The sequence below is a fragment of the Lithobates pipiens genome, unplaced genomic scaffold, assembly GCF_037356315.1.
Source record: "Lithobates pipiens isolate NorthernLeopardFrog02 unplaced genomic scaffold, aLitPip1_a1.2 Scaffold_19, whole genome shotgun sequence".
NCBI classification, from domain to species: domain Eukaryota; kingdom Metazoa; phylum Chordata; class Amphibia; order Anura; family Ranidae; genus Lithobates; species Lithobates pipiens.
The window spans coordinates 371666032-371686983 of record NW_027507764.1 but is presented as its reverse complement, the minus strand read 5'-3'; the positions used below and the strand labels follow the sequence as shown (position 1 = coordinate 371686983).

The following is a 20952-nucleotide window of genomic DNA, read 5'->3' as shown; positions in this document are numbered from 1 at the left end:
CCTGCTGGTAACGCCAATGATGATACTGATGACCCTGCTGGTAACGCCTATGATAATACTGATGACCCTGCTGGTAACGCCAATGATGATACTGATGACCCTGCTGGTAATTTCACTTTCAGTGATGACACTGATGACCCTGAAGCACTATCGCCCTTTTGAAGTATTTGATGACTAAAATGTTACCCTGTCTACTGTACAGTATACGTTTACTTTATGGGCACTGTACATCATTGTATCCTGTACAGTACAGTATTTTTGTTCTGTACTTCTGCAAAATAAAACAACATTATTGCATTGGATTTTTGTGTTTTTAGACCTCCTTTTCAGAATACAGTACAGCAGTTAGGAATGCTTAAAATATTGATTACTTGTGGTTCCTCGTTTAACGACCTGGTCGCTGGAACGGAACCCAGGCGTTAAGTGAGGAGTATCTGTACACCATAGTTTGTGGACCAAAGCACTGTAACAGAATTTTGGCCTACATTCAGACGTGAAAACCATTGAATGCTCAGTCCCAGAAGTGCAAGTGAAAAACAGTGTGGTTTTTTTTTTTTTTTATAACCTAACAAGAAGCCAAGATGGGGGGCTGCTAACTGGGAGTTCAGTCCAGGCTTCTGAGTGAGCCCAAAGGTATGGCAATAAAACGAATGAACATTTTACTGCATACTGTAGGTCTTGTTCACACAGGGCATGCTAAAACATATGCCCGTGGAACATTGTGTTTACCCATGCAGGATGTACAAGTGTTCCGTGCTTGGCCTTGCGAGCAGTCCCATTTCCTCCCAGTTGGGTTTGCACAGAACATCTGTGTATTTACATGTGTTCCGGGGCATTTTTTCCCTTAATCTCAATCCTGGGCATGTGCGTTCCAATGCGTTTTGTATACGTTCCAGTATGTTTTTTAATGCATTTTGTTGCATTTGAGATGCGTTCAATACAGAAAAAGGCAGCATGTTCTATTTTTGTTTATTGCGCTAGAACACACTGCAGTGAACTAAGGCTATTGGAATACATGGAAAACACTGTACATGTGTCTTTGAAGCAGATTAAAAACATACTGGACTCCATCTGCTATTACCCAAATTACTTTTTAAGATTTTCAGTATATTTTTAGTTCTAAAGTGAGGCAGATAAGTTTCCTTGTGCTTGATGAGCTACTGTAGTTATTGGGTAAACCGTGACTTGCTTCAGATTTCCTAAACTTGAAAAGTCCTCAATACTTGACCCAGGAATATTGGTTGTCGCTCACTCACAGCTGTCCTCATTATGTTGTGCTGCTCGGACACCAAAACTTTTCAGTAAATTTGTACAGAAAAGCAACTTTTCATGAGTTAGTGGTTGATAACCCTTACATATATCCAGTGAAGTGACTGGCTTTAGATGATACAGATATAAAACAAATCATCTTACATAATTTGTACCTGTTTACCTATAGCTGTCTTTCCCCTATGTCCATTCAAAGTGCAGAATTTACACAGAATCTCTCAGCGCTGAAGAGCAGTTACATCAGTTAGGAGAGCTCTGAGAGCTGATTGAATGAAAGGAACACATCCCACCTCCACACAGAAATGCTGCGTACACCCGATCGGACATTCCGACAGGAAAATCCATGGGATTATTTCCGATGGCTGTTGGCTCAAACTTGTCTTGCATAAACGCGATCACACAATCTTTTCAGACGACGAGAAAATTGATTACGAGCACGTGTAGAACTTTGTGCTTCGGAATTGTGTACACACGATTGGAATTTGAGATCTAGATGTCAACTTTTGTGAGTCGGAAATTCCGATGGAGAATGTCTGATGGAGTCTACACATGGTCAGAATTTCCGACAAAAAGCTCCCATCGAACATTTTCCATCGGAGAATCTGACCGTGTGTACGCAGCAGAACAGAGCTAAGGCTACCAATCACAGGCTGCACCCTCCCCTGTCACAATTTTTTGCTTTTGTGTCAGGAAAACTTGCCAGAAGTGACTTGTGCTTATAGCAGAGGAATGAAGCAACAGAGAGAAATTACACTTGGGGCTTTGGAGTGAGACAAGTACGCACTATAGATAGGATGTGCTTTGTTCATATTTCATGTCTGAGGTTTACAACAACTTTAAAGTTTATTGGAAATATTAAAATAAGTAGTTTCTTATTAGCATATGAATGCAAAAATCAATGTTTTAGGAGTCAAGAAAAAAACTATTGAAATATATTATTAATAATTTAAAAAAATATTCCAGCCTGCATACAGCTGCTTCAAGCTTTTTGGCCATCATCGACAAAGTGTATGGAACCATGGTTTCTATGGAGTAGGACTTGGGACTTTATAACCATACAGGTTATGGTAAGAAGGGACTAACTAAACCAGTGTGTAGCACAGTAGCGTTGTCAGGGTCTGAGGAAAGGAAAGCCGATAACCAGTTATCGGCTTTCCAGTTCCAGGGGACATATCGGTGTAGCATATTAGTGCAGCCTCATCAGCGCATATCTGTGAAGAAGAAAAAATACTTATTTGCATAATTGTATAACAAACACAGAAAAGGTTTTTTTTTTTTTTTTTTTTTTCGTTTAGCAATAAATAAATACCCCAATGGTGATTCAACCAAAAGAATACTCTTATCTGTCTGAAAAAAAAACAATGAAAATGCCATATGGGTACAGTGTTTTGTGATCGAGTAATTGCCATTTAAAATTTGACAATGCTGAAAGCTGAAAATTGGCATGGGCAGGAAGGGGGTGCAAGTGCCAGTACTGAAGTGGTTAAATAGCTGTGTGCAATTTGGAATAATTGACTCTATGATATTGTACTATTTTTTTGTAATCAGGTCATGGATCACTGTAATGCAAGTTTGGTTCCAGTTTCTACTAGAAACTGCCTGTTGGGAAGGGAGCCAGAACATCAACCCCCTTGCTACCAGAGGACCCATCACCTATTCCAAGTACCAGTCTTCATGACTGGTTGCATTGTAGCTTGTTCTAACACTTGGTTGTCCATAGCGACTACATTACTTTTCCTGCTTGACTTGCTGAATAGACCTTTGTAGTACCCAAGCATCATACATCATGTGTGCTTTGCTAACCCAATTTCTTTTGATACGCCAGGAACCTTCATGTACCTCTTTAAAAAAACTTCAGACCAGACTTGGAACAGTTGATGCAACTTTAGAGTTTCTAGCAAAATAGTTTAACATGAACAGTATCCATATCCTGAATCTAACTATGACTAGTTGGCTGCCCAGGCTTTCCTCCACCAGGTAGTCCTCCATTTGCTGGTCGATCTCCAGATCAACCTCCGGTGGACTGCAAAATGCAGAAGTCCCCCTTCAGAGAAGTCGCAGCATGTCCTGATAGTGCTAGCTGATCCAAAAAAAAGCCTTCTCCCAGATTTATACTATGGGTGGGTATGCTCGATTCAAAAAGCCCAGAACTGCAGCACACACATTTAACTTTCCCTCCCAGCCTGGGCCAATCAATAGCTAAACCAGCACACCTATAGATGACCTGCCTACTAGTGTATGCCCTAAAACTGCTTATACATGAGGGATCTGGCTATTTAGAAATAAACAATCAATATTCACCATTCCCATGCATTAGACGATCTCCGCTATATTCTTTAAAGAAAAATAGATGGACAAATAGAACTTTCTGATTCTGAATAAGAAATTGGCTGATGCCACTCTCCCGAAATGTGCAATTGGAATTATTCTTGCTTTGTCCATGCATACATTATACATACATACATACATACATACATACATACATACATACATACATACAAGTGAACTAACAACATCCATTTTCTGCAGAGATCTTAAACCATGTACAGACAGTGAAAGTCTGTCCCGAGATATATGGTACCACAATGTTTGTATTTGGCCAGTATTATGGTCTGCTCCTCCATCTCCAGCTCTTGATCTTGCTTGATCTGCATTCCACCCCTCGTCATCGGGTTGTTCAGATTCCATTAACATTGAGATGTAGTTAGAGCATTCAGGACTCCTCCACGGTGACCCCACTTCTCATACGGTCTACTGACAAGAGTACCTTGCTTTCTAATTAAAGAAAACAAAATTCCAGCCTGGGTAAACATCAGTCAGCAGTTTGAAACACTTTTGTTGGCAAACCCACAGACATTACCTTAACAAATAGTCTGCTAATTTTTTATTTCTTTTTTTTTTAAACTAAAAATGTTAGACACAACTAATTTTTGTTGGTTTACCTTGTATCACGACTTTTTAATCTACGTGGCTTTACTGTTTTAATCTGAATATAAATTGACTTGGCTCTTGCAGGGTCTGATTAATATGGTGTAGCAGTTGCTGCCATGGAAACATTTTCACTTGGCACGCAAAATTTCATAGAGGAAAAAAGCAATCATTAAGACAAACAAGGCTCAAAAAGAACATTTATTATGTGAAAGAAAAGAAACCATTTTCCTTTTTGAGTTCTGGATGGTACATTGACTATATTAATTAACCTTTTCTTTGATGCTTCACTTGATATGACACTTTTCTCTTCATATTTGAGCATTTCCTAAGCTGTTATAAAAGAAAAGGTACCTATTACTTAGACCTTCAGTGATCTGGATTTTCGTTAATCAGATATTTTTTCTTATATGAGGAGACTACACTGGGGATCACCATATAATGTACCAATAAATATTAGTTGCCCTTTGCCTGGTGCATGAATTCTGCAGTGCTTCAGGCTAACTATGAACACTTTTATACCAGTGTTTCTCAATCGGGGTTCCATGGAACACTAGGGTTCCTCTTAAAGTTTCTAGGGGTTCCTTGAGCTTTGAGCAGTGGTGGATTGATCACCAATGCAAGGGGGTAATTCTAAACTGACCACTAATGTTAGAGTGGACACTAATTTCACTACATCACTAATTCTTCTATTTCAAACTTTCTTTCATGTATTAATCATGCTAATGTCTCATGAGCTGTAGAACACATTATTTTATTTTTTTAAACGAGTTCCCCAAGAGCCTGAAAATTAATTTCAAGGGTTCCTCAGGGTAAAAAGGTTGAGAAAGGCTGCCTTAGGCAGTCCAGCCTACCATCGAAAAAGTTCTGCTAATTACTTAAATTTTATGTATTAAATTATGTACCAGTCATACATGGGCATAATGTTAGTCCGAAGCCACAAAATATCCAATAATTTAACGTTCTTATTAGAAAATTTTTATACCCGTTCTCTACACAGTGCTAGTTCACTCTTTTTTTGTTATGTGTGGCCTGTTGAATGGCTGTCCTTTTTAAAATGGGGGTTTATCAGGACCTTGAAATAGATTCTTGAATCGTGCATACATTTAGTATGTTTAAAGTTAATGCTTGATGATCTTCCATTATGAATTTAAATACAGGCTTGCTTTAGCAGCAATAAAACAATGAAAATGAGACCGAGTTTCCAGTGTGGCTTGTCGATATTCTGTTCTTGCCAGGAATCACTTTTGATCATTTTCATCCCATAACCCTCAGTTGTTGCATACAAAAAATGTCATGTGGTACAAGGTACGTATCAACTCTGTTGGCTTCAATGTATCCCAATGTCTTGTCAGGGTATTGGAGAGGCTACGGAGTGGAAGATATGTTCCTGCCTCTGTGGTGGGAATATCCTATAAGCAAGTCCGTTTTATAGTAATACACAAGTTATGACTCAATGACTGCAATTTCTGGACACCGGAACTTTTATTTCATATGACACCTACCTCCATTATGTGGTATAAAAATACTCTAGTGTCCTACCTCCTTAATGCAGCTAAGAGCCTTTTATATGTATGTTTTGGAGGACTACATGAGTGCCTTCATTGAGGGATTGGCTTGCTCGTGTGAACAAAATCATGGAGAATGGGCAGTGGACATATAGATGAATGGATCAATAAAATATATCCTATAGCATATGGGAAAAATTTATCTTTTTAACTTCCACAGCTTCCTATTGGGAACTTCACCTATAGACAGGGCCTTTACCATCATTTTATGATTCTGGTTATAGGCAGAGAGATGTTCGCACTAATTGGCAAATGGTTTTCCTATTTTTTTTTTTTTTTTTTTATTGCCTGATTTGTTACAGTTTTTATTTTTTGTGTCATTAATGGGTTTGTTTAGTATGCAAGGACAGGGTGGATGTAGGCTATATATGGCGCTCCACCTTACCATGATGGTGGGCTAGGCCTCCTATACTGGCACTTGGAATCCTAATGTGTTTCAGTCACATTTGTTTGGGTTGCTTTTAAAACAGAGACCTTCTGTTAGTAATATCAGAGATATTTTTTATAGTCCTCAAAAATATCTGTATTTCCTCTTCGTTCTGTCAATCTATAAAGATTTTATTATAAATTATTGCTGCATGATTTTTTTTTATTTTTATTTTTGGTACAAGTATATTTGCTGCGTGTTTGTAACAAAGGATGACTGAGTAAAGTCACTCCTACATTTGTGAAGCACGCTAAACTTTGTTGAAGAAAATATTTTCGTCAACTAAATTAACACTATTTTATTTTAGAACCGTTCAGATAACTAAAACAATTGCAGATGACCAAAATACGACTGAAACTAAAATGGCATTTTAGTCAAAAGATTGATTAAATCAAAATTTGACATCAAAATTAACACTGGTTATATATCACAACGTCTAAATCTTTGTAGTGCATGGTCAAACCTTAACACCGTAAATAATGTTCGATTTTATTAATTTTTTACTCCAGGAGTATATAATGAGTTTGAAAATGCTAGAGAAATGCTTTAATAATGCATTACAATTTTAACTAAACTCATTTGACTTTAGTTGACTAAAATGATTTTGGTCTACTAAAATACGACTAAAACTAAAGCAATTCAGCTGACTAAAATACAACTAAAACTAAAATTGCATTTTCATCAAGAGACTGACTGAGACACAGTTTTTATTTCTGCAACGTGGGATCTAACTTGTGAGACCCCAGGTCGCATGACATGTCATATACAAGGTTTTCCTATGGGAACTGTCGTTACTGATCCTACACAAGTCGCTTTGACTTTAGAAGAGGTTCCTGCACTACTTTTGGTCCGACTTGGGTGCGATTTCATCCCTCGTACAAGCTTCTAAATAGCATCCAAGTCGGAAGGAAGTCGCAGGGCAAAGAGTTTGCTGTTGCAGCAGTGTGAACTGAGCCTAAAACTAAATTGAAATTTTGATGTTGAAATGAACACTGTTGTGAAGGCAATGTAATAAATTCATGTGTTGCAAGTAGGGATGAGCTCCGGCGTGTTCGCACAGCCCACGTGCAGAGCCCGCCAGGAAGTCAGCACTGCGCTGCGCTAATTACAGGCAGTGAGACATTTCCCGATCTCTGCAGCCACACATCGAGACACTGTCTCACTGCTTTTGATTAGCGCAGTGCCAACTTCCTGGCGGGCTGTGCGAACACGCCAGAGCTCATCCTTAGTTGCAAGTGGTACCCATAATGATTGAATGATGAGAAATGATTGCCTTGAAAAAGATTGCAGATAGCAAGTGAGATGCTTATTGGCCAGATGGATTTCGGCTGTTTTTAAAAATCTGCTTTGCATTAAATAAAGAATGGGCGAAGCTGAGATTGCTCTCATGAGACTTTCTTTTGTTTCTTATAAATGGAAAATGATCTGATCAAGGAATAAAAAATAGATGTGAGAATGATTGAGAGAGGAGGGTGGGAAGCGAGCTGTATATACAAGAATCCTGCTGATTTCCACAAATAGCACAACATGTATTTCGTGCCTTCTCTCCAGCCTGCTGACTTCAAACCTCATGTTTATTTTTATTGCCTCTATAAAATCTTGTGTTTTTTCCTGCATGATTATCATTATGTTTATGTAACATTGGGAACTCTTCTTAGAATTTGGTGATCCGTCTAATAATGTTCACTAGCTTGTGCACGAGGTAGACATTAAAGTATGAGCAATCGTAAAAACATCTTTACTTTGCTGAACAGAGCCAAACCTTCCTTTTGTTTCTGACGCTCTCCCTCCCAGACACTGCAGCTCACAGTGGGATTGCTTCAACAGCAAAGGTTGTCCTTCCAGAAGGCAGTGGACAGGACTAGATATGGCCAGGTACTGGTGGACAAGCTATTGGTTTGTGAATCAGTAATGATAATGCTAATGGCCACATCCCCTGCAACCTCTCATCATTGTGAAAACAGGCACAGCCTACACGAGTGGCAGCTGTTCTGCGTTCAGGAGCAGTGTAACATTACAACACTATCGCAGGAAGCTGCATTAGGTGGACTTCACTGGCAGGATCTACAGGTATTTGTGGGACTTTGCAGGGGACTAAGAGAAAACCAGAAGTGCAAATAAACCAATAATAAGGTGTTCAGCATATTTATTTATTTATTTATTTTGAGGCCAGAAGGATACTTTTATACTTTTTAGTGAACTTTCAATAGTTGGTTTGGACCAAGCTGGTCCAAATAAAAGATTTACTAACCGATGTGCACTGTATGTTTTCTCAGCAGTGTGTTTCAGCAGCAGTTCGGAACTTCATATCAAGACAGGCTGAATGCTGCCCGACCATTCACAGGGAACTTTGTATTCTCTGGATGAATACAAAGCTTCCTCTGATTGGCTGAGGTGGATATCATGACCTAATTCGTCCCCTCTCCATCTCAGCCAATCACAGGAAGTTTTGTATTCAAAGTACACTGTGAATGGCTAAGCACCCATAGCCTAACTTAATTTTGTTCTTGAAGTGCGACAGGATCCTGCATTCACTGTATCTGATCTCCCACAGTACACAGAACATGGAAATACAATTAGTTTTGTAAATATAAACTGAAATACCTTTTCTCATCAGCAGTATATAGCAGTCTTGTGACTTCTATCAGTCTGAGGTCGAGCACTGGTTAAAGCTTGTAGGAGGAACTTAGTCTCCTCTGGCTGTCCTATGAGACAACATGACTCCTGATCCTCTGTCTGGACAGTACTGATTGGCCCTGTGCTAATCATATGTACCCTCCCATAAAAAAAAAAAAACTCTCTAGCAATACACAGCAAACTGAGCACATGCAGAGTGCCCCCAAGGATCTGTACTACCAGGAAATGTATTGGGAACAGTGGAAATAGGGGAGGATCAGAGAAGACCGGATCAAACAGCCTTTTTACAAAATGTGCAGGATTAACAGTTTAGGTTCCACAGTGAGTATAACGAGCATGCTTTACAGCATATACACTCTCATGGTTTTTCACCTTAATGCATTCTATGCATTAAGGTGAAAAACTTTCTGTAGTGCTGCAGCCCCCCAGCCCCCCGTTTTTACTTTCTTGAACATGGTTATCCTCTGGCCAGGAACAAACAGGCCAGCTCTAGCTGGTGTCTCGTGTCGTCATTGGATAGATTGATAGCAGCGCGGCCATTGGCTCCCACTGCTGTCAATCTAATCCAATAACGCAGCGTTGGGGGGGCGGGGCCCAGTACTGCATTCTGTGTGAATGGACACAGATGCAGGACTCGGAAGCCTGCCCGTGTAGGTGTCCAACATAGGTGATCCTTCGCCAACGTGGACACTCAATGCGGGGAGGAGCCACCAGCGCCGCTGTGGCACCCCAGAAGAGGAGGACAGGGGCCACTCTGTGCAAAACGAACTGCACAGTGGAGGTAAGTGTGACATGTTAATTAAAAAGAAAAAAAGGGAGGGTTTACAACCCCTTTAAGGAAGATGGCAAACATTCCTGTAGTGTTTAGAAAGTTAGGTGAAAACCACTCCACTACATTCTTATGTATTCGTGAGCCATGACAACAAAAACTAAAGTTTGAGGAAGTTGCGATCCTGCTGCTGGAACATAGGATTGTATCATGTATGTAGCGGAGGTTACATACAGTTCTATACAGTGCACACAGCCACTGCTTTGCTAGTGAAGTAAATAGTTTGTTTGGACCAGTTCCCTGAAACCTGGTGTTTTGCTCCTGCAATTAGGCTGCAGGAGATCAGCAGCAACAAAGCGTGAAATAGGAGAAAACTGCAAGTCTTTCACTTGGGGTCTGTTCATGCTAGTAAACAAATTTGATGCAACTTTACACACTCTGGCACCCGAGTCGCAAAAAGGTTGCATCAAAGTAATGCAGGAACCCTTTATAAGTCACGTGAATTGAAACGGATGCCACTGAAATCAATTGGCTGCAACTTGTCATGTGACTTGGTGTCCAAAGTTGCATGGCAAGTCGAACGGAGCCTAAAAGAAAAATGTTAATTGCCGATATTATCTAATTAAATCTCAGTTAGGTTTTTGTCTACTTTTAAGGGACTGCACTACTACGGACCACGATTCATGTTTATTTAGGTGTTCATGCAGTGTTTTTTATTTTGACACTTTCATTTCATATCACACTATTCAAAAAAAATTAAAAAATGCCCTTAATGCATATGAAAATGTGCATTTTTAGCATTCAGCTGTGTAAAATATATAGAAAAGTTGTGCTGCCTGGCAAGTATGACTGACATTGAGGAAAACCATAAAACAGGTTGTCTCCATCTTCCAATTATTCCCCAAGGTAGAAGGCCATCAGTGCCATTTCCAATCTGTGTTGTTCAGGCTTCACTTATCAACTGTGATAACACAAAAAGCATTTCATTGTATTCTCTTTACACAAAGGCCTGCTAAAACCCCCCTTCTGGTTTGTCTTGCAGAGTTATCTTTCAGAAGCCCTGATATCATGTCTGTGGGCTCTCAGACATTTCCTCCAGGAGGACCTAATGGGATTCTCAGAAGTCAGTCATTTGCCGGATTTAGTGGCATCCCAGAAAGAAGATCTCGGTAAGTAATTCTAATGTGCTTGTGCTCCAGGCAGAATATCCACTCTCATGATGCATGTGGCTTACGTCCTTCTATTTTATCATTTAACAAAAAGATAATCACACTTTATTATCTAGCAAGGCTATTGAGGAAGGGCATTTTGGTGATTTATTTAGCCTAGTATTAGATATTTCTCTGGATTAGTGTTCTATGAAGGTTACCTGCCATACACTGCTTACATTCGTAGTTTGCTATTATAACTGGTTTATTATCAGGAAGTAGTCCTATTTTGTTGCTTTTTGTTGTGTTTTATTTATTTATTTTTTTTAAAGCTGAACTCCACTTGGATAAAAACAACGTAGCCCCTTTATTTAATAAAAGGTATTAAAATTGTTTTCATAGACCTACTATAAGTATTTGCATTTGTCTTTATATTGATATATTGACCTTCTACAGTATAATCTTCTGCAGAGCTGACAGGGAGAGGAATGGACACTCTACACCAGTCAGGTCTTTGTTGCTTTGCACCGTGCATATGAGCGAGTAGAGAACAGCAATGACCGCAGCTATATGGTTCTGTGCCGTCATTGTCCCATCACTGGCTGAGGCTGTATCGATCTTAATGTTCTAATCTACTTATGCTTATGGCAGGTACACAAAGGGAGTTTTTTTGGGCTGAACACAAAAAACATGACCAATCGCTGTACCAACACAAGCAATGTTAGTAAAGCAATCTCCTCCAATGAGCTTTGTGTGCCAATAACTGACCCCCCTCCAGAACACAGTGATCAGCGATCGCAGCCATTGGCTGAGAGCGCTGATTAGACACTGGCTTTCCAGCATGCCCGTTCTATAAAGGCCAGTCGAGCTTAACTGTGCAGATGTCTCGTTACTGGAAAGATAGGACCTTATTCCATTTTGGTCAACTGGTGGATGCTAGAACTAGAACTTTCTGACCTTTTTCAGGCTGTCAGTAGGCATTTGATCTCCCCGGACAGGCCTCTTTTTTTTTTTTTTTTTTCCTCTCTAGATCTGTCATAATGCTCAATCTCTTACTAGCTATCTCCATTCTTCTGAATTGGCAGCCTTTGAAAGAACTCCTCTGGCGGGATCATCCTCTAAAGCTCCTTACACACTGGGCTTAAAAACACGTCTGTTCTTTTGGGAGTAAAAAATGCTCATATAGAGCATTTTTTGTAAAAAGTATAAATGAGTTTAGGAGAGTTTTACGTTTGTTTTTTGTTTTTTCCGCCAGTAAGCTCCAATCAACCGCTAAACAGAAGTTTTTTTTTCCTACCTCTAAATATGCTTCTGATCGTCCTAATGTGCATGGACACATAGGATAACATTGAGCTGTTTCTACAGAACACAAAACTCCTCCTGCAGAAGCAACGTTTTTTTAAGAAAGTGTGCATGGAGCCTAAAGGGCTGATTTCCCAGATATGTAAGATATCTTGTATAACATTTCAGCATACTGTATATGCACAAATGGGAATTAATCTTGGGCAGGCCAAACACGTTGCAAATTTATTTCCTGCAAGCACGGGTTGCAGACAAAGACAGTTGTTGACAAGGGAATCAGAAATTTTCTTCTTCCGGCAGGGGAAGACAGTGATTATGGCTAGCGGCTATAACCACCGCTAGTGATAATCGCAAGAGAATCCGGCAAGCTGGTTGCACCCAAGTTGATCGCATTCAGCCTGCCCATTAACTGTTTGAATCCATTAAAGATTCAAACCATGTATAGCCAGGCTTGGACGTGGAATTGCCTCTCTCAACCTGGCAAGCCATATGGTCCTAGGCTTCCAAAAGTTCCATCTTTACTCTATATAAAGAAAATCTGTATAAAATCTTCTTCCATTGGTATATGACTCTAGTACTGCTTAGGTCTATAATCCCTGCTGCAGATAACTGTTGTTGGCACTGTCAGACGGAACTAGGTACTCTTCAGCATATACAGTGGGGCAAAAAAGTATTTAGTCGGCCACCAATTGTGCAAGTTCTCACACTTAAAAAGATGAGAGAGGCCTGTAACTGTCATCATAGGTATACCTCAACTAAAAGAGACAAAATGTGGAAACAAATCCAGACAATCACATTGTCTGATTTTTGAAAGAATTTATTTGCAAATTATGGTGGAAAGTAAGTATTTGGTCACCTACAAACAAGTAAGATTTCTGGCTCTTACAGACCTGCATCTTCTTCTTTAAGAGGCTCCTCTGTCCTCCACTCATTACCTGTATTAATGGCACCTGTTTGAACTTGTTATCAGTATAAAAGACACCTGTCCACAACCTCAAACAGTCATACTCCAAACTCCATTATGGTGAAGACCAAAGAGCTGTCGAAGGACACCAGAAACAAAATTGTAGACCTGCACCAGGCTGGGAAGACTGAATCTGCAATAGGCAAGCAGCTTGGTGTGAAGAAATCGACTGGGGGAGCAATAGTTAGAAAATGGAAGACATACCAGACCAATGATGATCTCCCTCGATCTGGGACTCCATGCAAGATCTCACCCCGTGGGGTCAATATGATCACAAGAACGGTGAGCAAAAATTCCAGAACCACACTGGGGACCTAGTGAATGACCTGCAGAGAGCTGGAACCAACGTAACAAAGGCTACCATCAGTAACACACTACACTGCCAGGGACTCAGATCCTGCAGTGCCAGACGTGTCCCCCTGCTTAAGCCAGTACATGTCCGGGCTCATCTGAGGTTTTCTAGAGAGCATTTGGATGATCCAGAAGAGAATTGGGAGAATGTCATATGGCCAGATGAAACCAAAGTAGAACTGTTTGGTAGAAACACAACTCGTCGTGTTTGGAGGAGAGAGAATGCTGAGTTGCAACCAAAGAACACCATACCTACAGTGAAGCATGGGGGTGGCAACAACATGCTTTGGGGCTGTTTCTCTGCAAAGGGAACAGGACGACTGATCCGTGTACATTAAAGAATGAATGGGGCCATGTATCGTGAGATTTTGAGTGCAAACCCCTCCTACCATCAGCAAGGGCATTGACGATGAAACGTGGCTGGGTCTTTCAGCATGACAATGATCCCTAACTCACCACCCAGGCAACGAAGGAGTGGCTTCGTAAGAAGCATTTCAAGGTCCTGGAGTGGCCTAGCCAGTCTCCGGATCTCAACCCCATAGAAAACCTTTGGAGGGAGTTGAAAGTCTGTGTTGCCCAGTGACAGCCCCAAAACATCACTGCTCTAGAGGAGATCTGCATGGAGGAATGGGTCATCATACTAGCAACAGTGTGTGACAACCTTGTAATGACTTACAGAAAATGTTTGACCTCTGTCATTGCCAACAAAGGTTATATAACAAAGTATTGAGATGAACTTTTGATATTGACAGAATACTTATTTTCCCCCATAATGTGCAAATAAATCCTTTCAAAAATCAGACAATGTGATTGTCTGGATTTGTTTCCACATTTTGTCTCTAATAGGTAGGTATACCTCTGATGACAATTACAGGCCTCTCTCATCTTTTTAAGTGGGAGAACTTCTACAATTGGTGGCTGACTAAATACTTTTTTGCCCCACTGTATACTGGAGTTGTCCACTCTTTGTCCCTTATTGGCAGGCTATCCATTCTCTTATACATTCACAATTTGGGTCCTGGATTTCCTTCTCTCTCAAAACGTTTCTTTTTAGGGTTCCCACCTTGTACATTTTCAAAATCATCCAAAACGTTACTGACACATATCCTTATGGCAGCTAGATGTCTGGTGCTCAAATTAAAAAGTTCAGAGCCCCCCTCCATGATGGAACTCCATACCAGAATCTGGGATGTTAAGTAGATGCAATACCTTACAGCTTCTCATAACAATTTCCTGGATAAACCTAATCGGGTTTGGGAATGCTGGCGATATCTGGAGTACCCTTCTCACTGACAAACCCCAGTTTGCAAGGAACCTTGATTTAGTCATTATATGGAGGAGGCTGGTTGTGGCTTTGCCTGACAGTCTGGTTGTCTGGGCTCCATCTCTCTTTCTCCTGACTTTCTTCCTTCCTTCCTCTTCCCTTTTTTTTTTTTTTTTGTATTTGTTCTTGATATTTGCCACTGGTACCCCCACATGGCCTTGCACTTTGGATTATACAGTATATCTCTTCAGTGGGTACTAGGATCTTAGTGCCATGGTTGTTACTGTGTGTTTAATTGATACCTACTGACTTTTTCCCATTGGCTTTTATAGCTGTTTGCTGCATTTTTGGCTAGCAATACAAGTATATATAATACAACCGTATCAGATGGCTCTGATTATTGTATTGTGCTGTTTTATGTACTTGTATGATGCTATTTTCCTCTTTGGTGTATACCCTGTGATCTTTTGTGTGAAAATCTATTTTAATAAAAAATTGTCAGTTTAAAAAAAAAAAAAAGAAGGCGGATGGTCGTTAGCCCGGCTTCTGTCAGACAGGCTGCTGTACACACGGGCCGATTTGCCTGTGTTTACCAGCCTTTAGGAGTGTGTTGTATAAATAAAAAAAATTTCAGTGGTCATACATAATCCAGTGTTTTGCCTGATAGAGCTACAGTATATATATATATATTCTTTATGATCATAGGCTCCATCTAGTGGCTATAATTTTGGTATTTTCCTGAAATGCCTCAATCCGGTATCAGAAATTCAGAATCATTCTTGACAGCTGAGAGAATGCTTGAGACATTCACACAACACTTTTTTTTTTTTTTTTTTTTTTTTTTTTAAACAGACCCATAAATATAGATAGCCTCTAGATACTGAACAATTGAAGAGAACCATAAAGACTGACAGTGTTACTAAACCCAGGAGCCTGCATTCACTATATCTGGTCTCCCACGGGACACAGAACATGGAAATGCAATAATTTTAGTAAATATAAACTGCTAAATACCTTTTTCTCATCAGCAGTATATAGCAGTTTTGTGAATTCGATCAGTTTCTGGTTAAACCTTGTAGGAGGCATTTTCATTTTATTCTGACTGTCCAATGAGGCTGCAAGACCCTTGACGCCCTGTCTGGACAGTGCCGATTGGTCCTGTCCTGATCACATGCACCCAAGAAAAAAAAAATCTCTGGCAATACACACCAAACTGAGCATGTACAGCGGGCCCCCAGGGCTCTGTTCTATCAGGAGATGGATTGGGGACAGTGAAAGAAGGGGAGGATCAGAGAAGAAAGGATCAAACAGCCTTTTTTACACAATGCACAGGATTAACCCCTTAGCTTCCACAGTGAGTATATCACGCATGCTTTACTGCATATACAGACCGATTTTTACTTTTGTGGGCTTAGTAACACTTTAATTATACATACCTAATATCGGAGAGAACCTATGATTGTTGACGACTCCATTTAGCGTCCATATTATGGTATTTTGCTGATTGAGATATTTCAGGAAAAGGTTACATTAGCGCCACTAGAAGGAGCTGGCGCTTATAGCAAATAAAAATTTTTAGGCAAAATACGGTAGTATTTGTGACAGTCTAGTCGCATACATTTTTTATAGATCCCTATGTGTGTCCAATAGTATTATATGATCTATTATTGCTGCAGTAACTGTATCCGCGTAATGGTTCTTTTTAAAGAGGAGGAAAGGTACATTTTCAGTAAGCACATATATGATTTATTATTGCAGTGTTTACCTTAAAGGGAAATATATTGTGTTTTTAATTACTTTTTTTGATTCCACTGTAGAAAAATCAAATACATTTCATATATAATATAAAAAGTCAGATCAGATTACTGTAAATGTATAAAAATGTGTTCATGTGTGACTTGTAATTGTGTATGTACATGAAGGTAACCATCTTTTGCTCATGACATGCAGGTCCTGCTTCCTGTTTTGCAGTGCTATAAAGTAAATCGTAATGTTGATCCAAACAATAAAAGTCATCTGAAGCATTGAAATCTATACACTCCCTGTGTGGTTGATATCTTATCTCAACAGCTGTTAGACAGGCTTATTGTATTGATCTACAAAACTCTACATAAAACCACAAAAAAAAAAAACAAGCAGTTTAAAATGTAAAAGTCACATAAGAATTATTTGAATGTAAAACACTTTAAACAAAAAGTGTCATTGAAAATACACTATAGTTTGCCTTTTAATGTCATTTTTTATGTGACTTTCACATTTCCACATGCTTTCTCTTGCATATTTGTAGATTGTATTAAAGCTCAACTCTAGCCATAGGATGTACAGCATGGTAATCTGTGATAAACACCTTTCTTGTTCCCCCAGACATACTGTATTCAATTTTATATTTGGATTTCCACTTAATGCCCCCTACACACGACCAGTTTTCCCGTCTGAATAAACTCTGAAGGTTTTTCCGACGGAATTTCACTGAAACTGTCTTGCATACACATGATTGCACCAAAGTCTGACTGCCAAGAATGTAGTGATGTACAGCATGTATGACGGGACTAGAGAAGGGAGGTTCAATACCCAGTAGCCAATAGCTTTCGTCTCGTACTTGCTTCAGAGCATGCGTCTATTTTGGTCCGTCGGAACAGCATACAAACAAGCGGTTTTCCCAATAGGAATTGGTTACATCGGAAATATTTAGAACAATTTCCATTTCTAGGTCCGTCAGAATTTTTGACGTAAAAAGTCAGATGGGGATACACACGATCCTAATGGATCCTCAGAAAGAAATTTCTATAGGAAATTCTTCTGGGCTCCCGGAACAGCAGATAAAGGAAACGGATCTCGCAAGTCTTCCTCGGGAAGTTCCAAGCAATCTTGGTCTGGTAAGCCTAGAGCAGGCTTCTCCGGATCCACTGACAAAATTCCTTTAGCAGGAAGGTCTACCCTCACCCACTGCTGGGGTGGGGGGGGGGGCACATCTTCACTGGTTTACAGATTCATGGACCTCCTTCATGATCGTCAAGGGGGTCCATGAATTGAACCTATTTGGGGTACCAAAGAAGGGGGACAGAATTTGTCCACTTCAGGGGGTCCTGTGTCTCCTTGTGTGTTTATAAAAATTCCTGTAAAGGTTCAGGTGACGTCCGAACTACCCAAGGTACCCTCTAGCCCTGTCAAGGAAATTGGGCTACCTGGGTCTGACTTTGGAGTGAATGCTGACCAGGTCAGTCGTTTTTCTTCTCAAATGTTGGCCCCTTCAGCAGGTTCAGTTCAACGGGAAGTAACTGAGGCTCGTGGCAATCTTGCAAGTTCCTTTGGTAGACGCCACAGGCATCCTAGTGTCACTGCCGAGCCAACACTTTCCTCTGCGGTGCCTACGAAAGACTGAGGGCGAAAGTCTTCCGGTGTCCGTAAACCTCCTTTTGGAAGCTACCTCTAAAAGAGGACCAGTTGTACTGAGGGCTGAGCTTTCAATGGCCTAGCCATGGTTTTAATGGACTAGCTATTGAAAGCCAGGTACTGAGAGATAGAGGTCTGTCGGGATCAGTTATCTCTACTATGATGAAAGCGAGGAAGTTGACTTCTAGTAAGATATACCATTGTACATGGAAAGCATACATTTCTTGGTGTGAGTCGATTAGCGTTCATCCTCAATCCTTTTCTGTGGCTCGGATCTTTGCTTTTCTTTAACAGGGCGTTGAGAAGAAAGTTGGCTTTGAGCACCATCAAGGCCCAGGTGTCTGCCTTAGCAGTCTTCTTTCAGCGACCCCTAGCTGCTCACTCTTTAGTTCGTACCTTCATTCAAGGAGTCCGGCATGAGGCTCCGCCTGTACAGTCTCTTTTGCCGCCATGGGATTTAAACTTGGTGCTATCGGGTTCTCCAGAAATCTCCATTCAAGAATATTTGGGAGATTCCCTTACCTACGTTGCCCTAGAAGGGGGCATTCCTGGTGGATATTGCCTCAGCACACAGGGTTTCAGTGTTGGCGGCATTATCCTGTCATAGTGCCTATTTAGTACTCCATAGGGATAAAGTGGTTCTTCCTTCCTGTCCATCATGTTTGCCCAAGGTTGTCTCTGACTTCCATTTGAATAAGGACATTTGTGTTGCTGTTCTTGTGTCCCAAGCTGGCTCATTCCAAGGAATTTGCTTTGCATACCTTGGATGTGGTTCGTGCAATTTGGGTGTATCTGGAATCCACTGAGTCCTTCCAGAGGTTACTCACTTTTTTTTCTTGTTGCACAAGGACCAAGAAAAGGGCTGGCCTCTTCTTAGGCTACCATCTCCAGATGGTTCAGACAGACTGTGACTCAGGCCTTTTCTATTAAGGGTCGGGTTCCTCCTTTCCCTGCCACAGCGCATTCTACTCGGGCGCTTGGTACTTCTTGGGCTTTCCTTCATCAAGCGTCAATATCACAGGTTTGCAATGCGGCCCTTGGTCATCAGTGCATACCTTCACTAAATTCTATAAAGTAGATATTTTGGCATCTGTGGATGCTTCTTTTGGCGGCAAGGTTTTGCAGGCTGCTGTTTAAGGGGGGGGTTCTCTCATAAGGGGTGTTTTTTTTTATTTTTATTTTTTTATGATGGGGCTCTTGTGGTTATTAGGGCTCTTGTGGTTAGCCTTGGGTTATTTTGCCCACCCCTGATTTTTCTTTGACACTGCATTTGGACGTCCAAATGGAATGGTCAAAATTAAGGAGGTGCTGTGTCCGTTGATGAACAAAAGAGAAAACTGGATTTCTGTACAATACATTTCTAAAAGTTCATTGACGGACACAGCACCCACCCTTCTATGACGTTTTTGATACTTCTATTACTGCTTGCTACTAAACTGAATACCTAGAGCAGGGAGGAGGTTATATACTGACTGAGGACAGCCCATGGGTGTAGCCAGGTGTCTTTTTTTGTTTTGCCTAGTCCTACTCCTGCAGAGGAGATATAACCCAATGGTCAAGATTAGGGAGGTGCTGTGTCCATCGATTAACTCAGAGAAATGGATTTTACGGTAAGTACAAAAATCCCATTTTCCAAGGCATTAGATATACCATGGAACACAGTGAAGACAGTCATCAAATGGAGAAAATATGGCACAACAGTGACATTACCAAGAACTGGACGTCCCTCCAAAATTGATGAAAAGACTAGAAGAAAACTGGTCAGGGAGGCTGCCATAAGGCCTACAGCAACATTTTAAAGGGGCTGCAGGAATATCTGGCAAGTACTGGCTGTGTGGTACATGTGACAACAATCTCCCATATTATTCATATGTCTGGGCTATGGGGTAGAGTGGCAAGATGGAAGCCTTTTCTTGCGAAGAAAAACATCCAAGCCTGGCTAAATTTTGCAAAAGCACATCTGAACTCTCCGAAAAGCATATGGGAAAATGTGTTGTGGTCTGATGAAACAAAGGTTGAATATTTTGCCCAGAATTCCAGAAGATATGTTTGGTGCAAAAACACTAAACCTCACCAATAGCACACCGTACCTACAGTGAAGCATGGTGGTGGCAGCATCATGCTTTGGGGGCTGTTTTTCTTCAGCTGGAACAGGGGCCTTATTCAAGGTATAGGGAATTATGAACCGGTCCAAATACCAGTCAATATTGGCTCAAAACCTTCAGCTTCTGCTAGAAAGCTGAACATGAAGAGGAACTTCATCTTCCAGCATGACAACGGCCCAAAGCATACATCCACATCAACAAAGAAATGGCTTCACCAGAAGATGATTAAAGTTTTGGAATGGCCCAGACCTGAATCCGATTGAATATCTGTGGGGTGATCTGAAGAGGGCTGTTCACAGGAGATACCCTCGCAATCTGACAGATTTGGAGTTATTTTGCAAAGAAGAGTGGGCAAATATTGCCAAGTCAAGATGTGCCATGCTGATAGACTCAAGCATAAAAAGACTGTGCTGTGAGTGCTGTAATAAAAATCAGAAGGTTGTTCAACTTCAACAAAGTATTAGTTTAAGGGCGTGCACACCTATGCAACCATATATTTTATTTTTACCTACCTCCATCTAAAATTTCAGTTTGTTGTTCAATTGAGATGTACAGTTTATAGGTCCATTAAAGCTGGAAAAATTTCAGAAAATATTTCTTTGTCTCATTTTTTTTTTTACATCACAGAAACCTGATATTTTAACAAAGACATGTTGTTGTTTTTTTTTTTTGTTTTTTTTCCCCCCCCCCACTGTAATTTTATTTGAAGTACCTAGTCGATCCTGCCAGTCACCTTTCTTCCTGGTTCTAAACTAAATGCACAGAAGCTAATCTGTGTTTTAGAATCGATCATTTTTCATGCATTTACTGGCCAATCAGAGGTACAG

The 20952-nt window shown here is 40.5% G+C and overlaps 1 protein-coding gene across 3 annotated transcripts in view; it reads left to right on the top strand.

Annotated features, from left to right (window-relative positions):
* The window catches only part of RIPOR2 (RHO family interacting cell polarization regulator 2), a 212610-nt gene that overhangs the window by 74863 nt on the left and 116795 nt on the right, over nucleotides 1-20952 (top strand). For all 3 annotated transcript variants that reach the window (XM_077492291.1, XM_077492289.1, XM_077492290.1), the window contains exon 2: nucleotides 10641-10767. In XM_077492291.1, coding sequence (XP_077348417.1) covers nucleotides 10641-10767 — 127 coding nt within the window. The remainder of the gene's footprint in view (nucleotides 1-10640; nucleotides 10768-20952) is intronic.